The sequence below is a fragment of the Calidris pugnax genome, unplaced genomic scaffold (assembly GCF_001431845.1).
Source record: "Calidris pugnax isolate Ruff unplaced genomic scaffold, ASM143184v1 scaffold156, whole genome shotgun sequence".
NCBI classification, from domain to species: Eukaryota; Metazoa; Chordata; class Aves; order Charadriiformes; family Scolopacidae; genus Calidris; species Calidris pugnax.
Window position 1 is genome coordinate 91515 of NW_015090889.1, and position 11126 is coordinate 102640.

The window sequence follows — 11126 nt, forward strand, 5'->3', positions numbered from 1 at the left end:
ATCTTTATCTGCAGCTGCAGCAGGAACTTGAGTAATACTGTTCTCCAGCTTGACTGGTGGAAAAGCAGCTACTGCTGTGAGTATTTTGTGTAGGGACTTCACTTTCTACATGCTCAGCTGCTCCCCTGTTAAAGGAAAATAATGGAGCAGGCCTGAGGTTTAATCAAGTGTAGTTTTTAATTTTGTTTGTTTGTTTGTTTGTTTGCATGAAAAATTGTCGTGGTTGCATGTTGGTGCTTTTGGGGACATTTTTGAAGATGGCTGTCTTTTGCTGATGGTGCTCATTCTGTGGTATTTTGGAAACTTAGAGAACAAAGTATGTTTTGACAGCAGCTGAGCACAAAGCGTTCCAAGATGGGAGGCTTGTTAAGGTAAGGAGTTGGCAGTGAATGGCAGACTCGAATAAACTTCTAAGATCAAGCAGAACATTTCCATTTAATCATGATCTCCAAAATTACTTTGGTCAGTACAACTGCTGAAACATACCAACATAAGGCTCAAGATTACAATAAAGCATTTCACATGAAAACACTTTAAGCAGCATAACATGCTTAGTATTTGACAAAACATCCTCCAAATATCTGTACAGAATTACTTCGATAAACAGTGTTTCTGGAACAAGATCTAACCCTTACAACATAAAACACAGAACTCCTTTTTGTCAGTGCTTAACAGCTGGCTTTGGTGATGTGTTTGCCACTAAAACTCTAGGAAAAAATGATTATCAAGGGCTGCAAGACCAGGATATGTTTCTATATAACCTATACTTTTAAATGAAGATTCTGCTTCCATGGTTTTGTACATTTATTTGATGGAGTATCAGATTACACAGTCATAAAATTCTATTTACTATTTAAAGTAAAATGATAAATGTTATGAAAAAAATACCTTTATTACATCAGTGATGCTTTAACTAAAGTGAATATTAAGACTATTAACCAGGGGATGAAAGTTTTAGGCCCTGATATTGAAAGCACTTCTATATGTCCTTAACTCTATATGTAAGGAGTCTCCCCGGCAGCAGAGGGACTACTCTGATGGGCGATGGTAAGTGTGTGCCTAAGTGTGTGCAGAATGTGGGCCAAAGTACTCGGAGAGGCGCGGCTGTGTTACACAGAGAAACATTCTCAGCACATAAATAAAACCTGGCTCTTTAGTATGTACATATACTGAAAAGGAATATTCTTAACTGAAAGGATGTGTTTTCTTATTCTATCTAAATAGCGCAGATATTCCCATTTCACTCAGAAAGTGCTTATGTATTCTCAGCTAGAGAATTACCTCATCAGCTGTGAATCTAGTATGGACAACAAGTCTAGATCAAGAATGTCTTATCAGCAGGAAATACTGGGGGAAGAGAAGGCTGGCAATCGTTTCTATATACCTTGTATTAATAAAAAACCTTCTCATAGAGAAGAATAGACTTTTAAATATTTTCAGTCCTGATATATATACAATGGTAAAAATTCACATTTTCATGCTTTAGTGAGACACTTTAAAATCCTGCCCCAGGCTGCTCTCAGAGTAGCTGCATCCAGTTGCTAGCAGCTGCCTCATGGTCAGCTCTAGTACCAGAAGCTAGTACTCTTGATAGCTGAGCAGCCATGGGGAGGGAAAACACAGTTCTACCAGATTTGGAAAGGGAAAGAAAGAAAGAAAAAGAAAATAGAAAAGTGATGGGTCTTTCTATTTTGAGAGGCGCAGTAGCTCTCCTGCGTCCCAAACACGACAAGGCAGTTCACGTCTCCAGGCCCATTGGACCTGCCTTGTACCACTCCTGATGGCAGGGCCCGAGCGCAGCGTCTGTTCCACACAGTCCTCAGTAGTCTAAAAGAAACGTACCCATCACGTGGCAAGAGAAAAATAGCCCTTTGGAGCACAGCTGAACCCCTCTCCCCTCAAATAGGCCAAACACCTATCTATTGCACCAGTTTTTCCAATATAGCAGGAAGTATCCCCAGGGTTGACGCCTTTCACGGCTATCTATATACACTTTTCTGACAAATTCAATGTCTCTGTGGGAAAGGTGACCTGGAGGGGGCTGCCCTTGGACGTAGAGCTGGCCGCCCCGCCGCCAGACCCGATCTCATTCACCAGGAAGACGCTCTCAGAGTCCTGCCCCTGCGAGGAGTCGGAGGTCTCGGAGCTGCGCAGCGTCCTTACGGAGGTGGTGTCGGACTGGGCCAGGCCGGCACCGGGGCCTGGCAGCAGCACACGGCCCCCCACGCTGCTCTCGCTCAGCTCCGGCGGGTACAGCAGCGTCTGGGAGGTGCTGCTGATCTCCCTCAGCTCGCGGGAGATGAAGGAGGGCGACTGGCTGGACATGGCGGAGGAGGTCCTGCGGCCGTCCACGCAGTTGAAATTGCCCCCCGAGTGCTGCCTCCGAGCCCCTCCGATGCGGCAGAAGAGGCACTTGATCTTCTCGATGGCTTTGCTGAGGACAGTCTTGCGGAGGAGGATGTAGACCCACGGGTCCAAAATGGGGTTTACGGAGGCAATGCGGATGGCTTGCAGGTCAGGGTTCTGCCTCACGTCCTTCACCGGTTCCGGCTGGTACAGCTGGTTCACAAAGACACGGACCTGCCCGAGGAGATGGGGGAGGAGAACGACACAGTTATACAATTTTGTCAGGAAATCAAAGCTTACATTTCGCTTACAGCGATCTAGATTTGCTACTGCAAGCTATGGCAAGAGAAGAGGCTAGCAAAGCCAGGCGTCTCAGACTGGCACCTGTGAGTTTATTTTTGCAAACAGCAAAAAAATCAGAGTCTGCTGTAAACTGCCTTTGCTACAGGTAGGAAAGGAATGGCTCTTTCTCTCTCCTTCTGCTCATAATTAATCCTTGAGCCTCCAACTTCTCGCTGATATTTTTAAAAAGTTCCTTTTTCTTGATAGAACTCAGGAACAAAGATGTAGACCTGTATCCTGCTTCCTTGGTCTACCTCAAATCTTACACTAACTGCAAAGAGATAATCAGACTCCACTGCAGAGAGCTAGCTCATCAGCTCCTCTAGCAAAGGTCTAGTAAACGTTTATTTAGAAACAAACTGAAACACAGATTATAATTTAATACACTAGACTCCGGAAACAAGTCCAGAGCTGTCGATTCCCAAGTTTAGCAATACATTTTGCTGGCACCTGCCCTTACTGGAATTGTTTGTACGCCCTCCACTGTTTGCTTGCCACAGTACATTGAGCAGTCTCAAATAGCTCTTCATTTTAGCAAGCCCTATGGATTAGGTTCAGTTATAGGAAAGCCTAGGAAAGCCACTGAAAAGAACTGATCATGGAAAACGCTGTTTTCTTCAGATCCCTAAGGCAGGTCAAAAGAAATCCCTTTATTACCTTATCTGATACAATAAAAACAAAGCAGCAAAATTAGGAAGTTTTTAATGACTCCTGAAATGAATCAGGTCCTGCCTAGCGAGGAGGTTACAGACAAGGAATCAGACAAGCATTTAAATAAATGAGCCAAACTAGAACAGCTCTCTTAAGTCATTTTTATTCTGCATATGAAGCGGATGTGTGGTGAAAAACTTGATGATTTTGTTTGGAGAAATTTTCCTGCAGCCGGGCAATGTGGTGGCATTCAGTTTGTCAGAATTCAGAGACCGAGTGTGCTCCAAAGCTGTCAATTAAGTGTGTTTAAAATAATGGAGAGCCCCTCTTTGCAAGTACTATGCACATAGTCCCTCTCAAACTGACTGCTAAATCAATGACAGCCTGTATCTTCTTTCTCAGTACTTTTCTCTAGGTTTATTGGTAACAAAACCTGCCCACAAAATTCAAAATATGGGAAAATGTTTAATTTATACAGCAGTATAATGAACTGAATTTTATCCTTTTACTCTCCAAATGATTTCTAGTACTGCAGATGTCTTTTTGACAACTAATTTATTGACTTTATTTTTCTGTTAAGCCACACATGCAATTCAAGTACTTCAGAGAGTATTCCCATGCATATTGAACTTATTTTTTATGGGCTTTTCTTCTTTTTAAGCTTCGGTTCCTTTGATTTTTTTTTCATTATTTATTTTATATTAACCCCCTATCCAACATCCAATCACTAGGGTGATTCCACGCATCCCTGGCTGCGAGAAGACCAGCCCCTCCGGAGGCCACAAATTTTTAAATACCTACAGCTTGGCTGGAATTCATTGATGATCCCTTAAAGGTGTCCTCAATTAAAATCTCTTTCTTGCCTGTTGCTTGGGGCCACGCCGCCAGCCTCATTGGGCTCGGGGACTCTTCCCCCGAGAGCTCCACTAGGTGGCACGGGTGTCCCACCGAGAGAGCCCCACGGACGCCTGTCCCACCCACGGGTGTCCCACCACGCTCCTGCCCCACAGACAGTCCCACCAGCAGCTCTGCGCCCCACGGGAGGCCAGCCAGCCTGGAAACGGGCAACCACGGGCTACCCCACCAGCTGGGGAGACGTGTTTTGTGGCCCCGTTGATGGGCTCCTGCCACCGTGGAAGCCGAAAGGCAGCAGTCGGGATTCCTCAACCTGGGACACTGACAAATACGTTGACACAACCGTTTTTTTGTCATCGTTCTAAAAATCTGTTCTTGAAATACCCATTTATGTGTGATTTTTATTTCCCGCCACGCCCCCCCCCCCCCCCCCCCCCCCCCCCAAGACCCCCTCACCCCGGCCCCGCCCCCGCCTCCCCTCAGCAGCCGCGGGGGCGTGGCTTGGAGGGCGTGGTCACGGCGGAGTGCCCGCCCCCCGGGGGGTTTCCCCCTAACGGGCTGCGGGGGAGGGGGGCTCTAGCCCCGCCCCCAGCCACTCCGCGTTGCTGGGATTTAAATTTTCTGGAAGAGCTTTTTTGTGTGTTTTTTTTTTCCCCCCCCCCCCCCCCCCCCCCATAGCTCCAGAATGATAAGAGGTCAAATTTATAAACAGACAAAGGTCAAATTTCCACAGGGGGATTTAACCCCTGCCATAATGACGTTTCTTTCCACGTGCTCCTTTCGTTTTTCGGTACTGAGATTTCCTGATGCAGGGGAATACACCCTGAAAGTGTGTAACTGCCCACCTATGTATCTGACTGTCGGACAGGCAGGTGCCCTGAGAGCCAGGAGTCCAAAGTGCTGTGGGAGCGGAGGCCTTCTAGCAGCTCCTGCAACTAAACGCCCTTATTGCCAGGAATATTAGAGGTGTGACAGGGAGGGGTATTTCCTGATAAATCATCCTGATCACAGAACCAGAAGGCACACTTTGAAGACAGCTGAACAAGTACTCAGTCCGACTTTGGAGACCCGAGTTGTTTTTTGTTTTGGTTTGTTGTTTTTTTTTTTTTTCAAACTTGTAGATATAGTTATACATCAGTGATTTAATTGTGGGATTGTTCTTTTGATAAGCAGCATATGAAATTGAGGTACCTATTTCACCCTTCTCTGTCTACCCGGCAGACTTTAAGGAAAGACAAAAATGTCTTTAAGTGCTGACTCTGTGGCTGAAAACGACAAGCACTAATTGCACAGTGCAGCTTGCTTTATGTAATCTCTCTATGCTTTATTTCCTTTTGAAAGACATATGGCCTGTATAGGTTAACTAAATGTATTAAGTGAAAACTTTGGACTTTACAAAGCTGTTTCCACTTCCCAGAAAGGTGCCATGTCTTTTATTAGAAGCCCCTCAAAGAATATCAAATGCATTTATCAATTCAGACCTGTTGCTGGGATTACATCTTAATCACAATAAGGTAAAAACAAACCTGTGTTGGAATGTCAGTTTTATCATTTCTTTACATAATTATGAAAAGCATTTACTAATGTATCAATTACAAGAACAACAAGCAAGAGATGTATCTGTTTCGGCTACAGGTCTTCTTAATTAAAGAAAGCACCAAACTGGAATAATTAAAATCTAAGAAGAATGAGTTTTGCATGCTAGCTTTGTAGCCGTGGAGTTCAGGCTACCTATCTTAAAAGCACTAGCAGTTTGTTTGCAATTGCATTAAGAAGCCCGTAGCTCCAAGGTACGCTGAGCTCATGCTCAAGTGATAGGCACTTGCAGGATCAGAGTCCTGTGTGCTGTTTACTGCTCTTCCTTTTTACTAAATACAGATGCAAATCATGATTTCTAATCCTATGAAGTACTATAAAGTGATTTGTATAGTTACAGTCACCCTGGTAATTGTCTTCATAGCTTCTACCTGCCCTCAAAATCTCCCCACATACTGATAGGATAAATTTAAAAACCGAACAGCAGCAAGCAGGAACAAGTTTTTCAGCTCTACAAGCCAATAACCTTTGCCCTTCAAGGGCTTGGTGTCTGCTTGGTGTCTACTCCATTGCTCAAAAATCGTGTCTGTGACCTTGCTGTTGGCTGCAGACAGTCCTGATATTTAAAGTCAAACCCAACCAAGCCAAGGGCAAATCCAAACTTTTAGAGCAATTAAACATTACGTTAGAAACTCCTGATTATTTCGTGCAATCAACCACATGTACACCCTGAAACATTGTATTTTATTTTCCACTTCACCATAATTTAACAACAATGTTCAGTGGTCAGGACCAGGAAAAGATCACGCACTTAAAAATTGTAAGAGTTTCTGATAGGCTGTTGCAGTGAATTACAGACTTTGAGCAGCGTGCGCCTACTTATTCTTGAAAGAGTTTAGGGGTTTTTTTAAGGGCCAGATAATAATTTCTACTCTATTCTTGACATCATATAACTCACTCCCTACTTTTAACTCTATCCAATTCTGCTTTCTAAAAACTCACAATATTTTAAAAAATGAGATAACCAGCGTGGAGCACAGACAAGACTCAGCACAAAATTTAGTTATTTTCCTTATTTCATTTTTGCACTATTGTCAGAAGATTCTTCATGCCTTTCACATCACTTTCCGTGCATTGAGACATCAGGTTATATAAAAAGTTTCCTTTCACTAATGTTTTTAATTCAACTTTTCTTTCCTTCATAAATTTGATCAGCCTTCAGTTCTGTCAAGTTCATTCAGTGTTTTGCACAATCCCCCATAATTTTGTTGTCACTGTAAAAATTTGCTGATTTTATGAATAAATCATTACGACACTTAACAATCCTACTTGTAAACTGAATGCCGGAGCATCTCATTATTAAAAACTGCTGTTCTCTGTTAGAGCTTACTGTTCTTTAACCACTTCTTAAACCAAGGCAAGCCTTTTCCTATTATTTCAGGGCTATTTAGTATTTTAAGACTTGAAATTTTTTTTGCTAAACCCAAATAAATGCAGCCTGCTGGGTTGCCTCTGTCTGTTACTTTATTATGCTGTGAAAGTATTCGTTCTAAAAAGTTAGAGGTTTATGTCCTTCTTTCAAAAGACGCTTTTCCCTGAAAACTTCAGTAAGAAGTCAGCTCATCAGAAAACTTCAGTCACAAAGCACCCTCTGAGCCTGCTTTGTGCATGTGGATCGTATCGTCACCACCACCTTAGCACTTGCCTGCTCTGGGTGACTGCCAGGCTGTCCTGCTTACAGATAAGCTTCTCGCTCGGTGAGAGCCCCCTAAAACTCCTCTGAGTAATGAAAATGTACATCTAAATTAGTTATTTACCTGTCTCTGCTAGGGACTATTTCTAGGGATTGATAGCATAAAGGTGGTGTTTCTTCGAGTTTGTATCTTGCTTCCCAGCCTCAGTCCATACGCAACCAGAGGGCTTAGTGCAGTGGCAAACACAGCAGCGCATCGTGGCACCACGAAGCATTATGTGGCTATAGCATATTCCTGCAGGGAGAAGGCTAATAACTTATAAAAGCTACTTAACAATGAAGAAACTTAACCACACTGGACACTGTGATGATGTGTATATATGTGGTTGTGTTTTGTTTTCGAAAGAAAGCTTCCTTTTTTTATTAGTCATCCATCTAAGTGAAATGACAGTGTCTTACCTCATGTTAGGTATAGAAAATATGTACTGCTTTAGCAGGGAAAAGCTAACTTACGTGAACACTCCCAAGGTAACACTGTGCCTTTTTAAGTAGTGAAATCAAGGTCTGAGAGAGCTACACAACTTCATTACCTGCACCTTCACATACCTTCTGATATATATAATTTTTTCACTAGTTACTGTTTAAATAATAAACCCTTTGCCCCACCCAGGTTCATTAATTTCAACTGTCAAGAATCAGGTTCCCTTGCTGGTAACCCCTCCCTCTTGATTTTTCCTCTTTTTTTTTTTTTTTTCTTCTCCTAATATTCTGTAAAAGACTGCGTAGCTTCAAAAGGATATGAACAACTTCACTTTACATTCAGACTTCTCTCAGCCTTCCTCTAGCTGCTCCTCCGTGGGACAAGGTTTGGCTTTTTTCTGAAACTGCTGAAACCCATCAGCTCACACCCTGTATCTTGTTACGACACTGTATTTAATTCCCAGAACACATTCTCCGCATTCACCAGCCTCTCTTTTGAAAACGTGATACTGTTCCGTTGTGAAGTATCTGTTATAACACTAAATTAATCAAATTAAGTACTGTCAGGGTTTTGGCCACCCCATGACCTGATGCCTACCAGTGCAGCAAGTCAGCTTACCCCTGCGGATTCTGCAGCTGGACTGCACGGCAGGCGGTGCGGGGTTCCTCCACCTGAGGTAGGAGCAGCTCCCAGAGACACCCTGCGTGCAGCTCAGCAGCACCTCTCGACATCCTTCAGACGTGCAGCCATGAACACACGGCACCCTGCTCGGCAGCGACCCAGCACAACGCAACATGACAGCACGGGAGAGCAGGAGGTGTCCTTCGGGGACAGCCGGTGCTGCAGCACAGCCACACTTCACTGGCTCCTGTTTATGTCAGTAATGTGGCAAAACTGGCCCGACCCTTGCGACCGCAGCTCCTCTGAAGCAGGGGGACAGACTCACTGACCTCTCCAAGTCCTATTCACACGTACTCCTCTGAACTTCCTTACTGTGGTACACACTATCTGTTTCGCATCCCCAGCTGGCCAGCTGTATGTCGCACACACCGTAGCCCCGTCACGACAGAGGGATGACCCTACTGACAATAAAAACCCCTTTAAACAATCCTTCTAAAGGCACTTTCTGTCTGACAACCACTGCTTGGCTCCCTACGCCGTGTTTTGGAAGGTGGCGAATAAGGCAAGCCAGCTATTTGTTTAATGTCTCTGAGCCAGAAGAGGGAAGTTAGCCAAGTTTTATTATGGTGGGTGGCAAACAAGAACTGAGCCTCCAGCTGGTGTTTCTTGGGGGTTTTTTTGGGTCTTCCTTGCAGATAAGAGGGACGAATAGAAATAAGTGGATCCTGCACGTTCAATTCAATTACAATAATTGGATCAGCTGTTTCAGAAAATTAGCAAATGGTTAGTGGTAATGTTGTCTGACATTTTGGTATGATCTCTAGGTTTATGTGGGCCAGATTCCTCCAACTGTCATTTAACTGAGCATTACACCGACGGGTGGTTCCACCGAGTTCACTCCTCCCACAGCAGGGAGCTGCTGGAGGGATGCCTGTGTGGGATCTACCCCGGGGATGGTGGGGGAATCCCTCAGGAGGGGAAGCTCGGCTCAGGTTTTGGGTGTGAAGCACTCTGCGTGTTGCTGGTGCCAAGTGAACAGAGCCCTCTCCTCCTTCCGCACATCAAGGACGGCTGTGCCCTTCAGCAACAGCGTGCACATTCTTAAAACACAATAAACACCCAGAAATGCAGGCCAGACCCAAACCTCACTCATCACAAATTAATTTTGGAAGTGAACTTTAAAGTGCCTTTAGCTCTCAGTAAGATTTTTGCTGTGTGGATTCCAGCTGAACAGCGGAAAAATTATTAAGAATTTTTGGTGCTGTATTTTAACCAATCCAAGGAGCCCTTGGACTTGGGATAAGTGTATTTCTTCTCTCGTAAACATAAATCAACACAGCTTTCTCTCATCATGCATGTATGCTAACAGCCTTCAAGTTATTCTAACAGTTTGTAGCACCGGCTAAATAGGAGTCCGTCCTACAAGCAGAGACTAGGAGGCGGACAGACTCAGCAGTGCGAGTGATGGAAAAGAAGGGTTGCACAACATTACTCACCACCAGAGGAATGGAGCAGATGACCACCACCAGGGAAGTGGCAATGAGCAGAATAACCATCTGGATCTCTGCTCCGGCCATCCGACGGAAGCTCCGGCGTCTGCGAAAGTCAGATAAACGGCTGGAGGTGGTGTCTGTCCCCAAGGACGTGCGCCGCATGAACTGGCGGTGCATGCGGATGAGGGCCACGCACACCAGGATGTTGCAGATCACGGTGACCATGATCAGGAAGGAGCTGAAGCCAGCGTACATGTAGGAATACGCCGCATGGGTGGCCTCCTTCGTTCGCCAGTCTATGAAACACCAAGTGCGGGGGTACTGCAAGGTGGATTTGCCCAGCCCCATGCTGGGGAGGGCGCAGAACAGCACGTTGGAAGCGTAGATGGCAAAGAGCGTGAGCCCTGCCAGCTTCTTGTCTACGTAATGGTTGTAGAAATAGGCATGGTTGATGGCCAGGTACCTTTCTATAGACATGGCACAGATAATGCTGAGGCCAGACAGTCCAAAGAAGAGGAGGATGAAGGAGCTGTACTCACACAGCGCCTCTCCTCCCGGCCAGCGGTTCTGCAGGTAAGTGGCAATAGTGACCGGACTCACCAGGCAGGTCCCCAAGAGATCGGTGACTGCCAGCCCGCAGACCAGCGTGTAGAAGGTGGTCTCCTTCTGCTCCTTCCGGGACTTGCAGAGCACCACGATGGCTATGAGGTTGCCCACCACGCCAAAGATGAACATGACAGTGGGGATGGTGGGGGGCTTCCCGCCCTCGGCCCCACTGGCCGTCCCGTTGGCGGAGCCGTTCGCAGGTGGCATGATGGTGGGGTCGAAGGACATGATGCCCGCACTGCCGCTGGGGAGCCGGGAGCGCGTCCGAAACAGAAAAGGCAGAGCCAGGGAGGGGAGAGGCACAAAAATAAAAATCAAAATGAGGGGAAATTAAAAAAAAAAAAGTAAAAAAAGAAAAGAAAAAGTGGTGTTTTAGTTTAAAAAAAAAAATAAAAGGGGGGAAAAAAAAGGGGTCGTGGAAGGGAGCCGTCCGGCAGCGGCAGCGCCGAGCCCGCCTCTCCCCGCGCAGACGGCGGGGCTCCGCCCCCCAGCCCCGGGGGGG

General features: G+C 45.5%; 1 protein-coding gene across 1 annotated transcript; it reads right to left on the bottom strand.

Moving 5' to 3' along the window:
• Positions 1-411: 411 nt before the first annotated feature.
• PTGER4 (prostaglandin E receptor 4) lies at positions 412-11013 on the bottom strand. Its single transcript, XM_014947565.1, has 2 exons — positions 10022-11013; positions 412-2580 (listed from the first exon to the last, which is right to left on the bottom strand). The coding sequence occupies exons 1-2, from the start codon at positions 10850-10852 to the stop codon at positions 1984-1986; spliced, it is 1428 nt and encodes a 475-aa protein (XP_014803051.1). The 5' UTR covers positions 10853-11013; the 3' UTR covers positions 412-1983.
• Between the last annotated feature and the right edge of the window lie 113 nt (positions 11014-11126).

Bases quoted from the DNA above. Each gene is read 5' to 3' on its own strand.
- PTGER4 (XM_014947565.1), bottom strand. From the start codon at position 10,852: ATGTCCTTCGACCCCACCATCATGCCACCTGCGAACGGCTCCGCCAAC. The intron at 2,581-10,021 runs GTGAGTAATGTT...CTCCTCGGGCAG, and splicing joins TCTGCTCCATTCCTCTGGTG to GTCCGTGTCTTTGTGAACCA.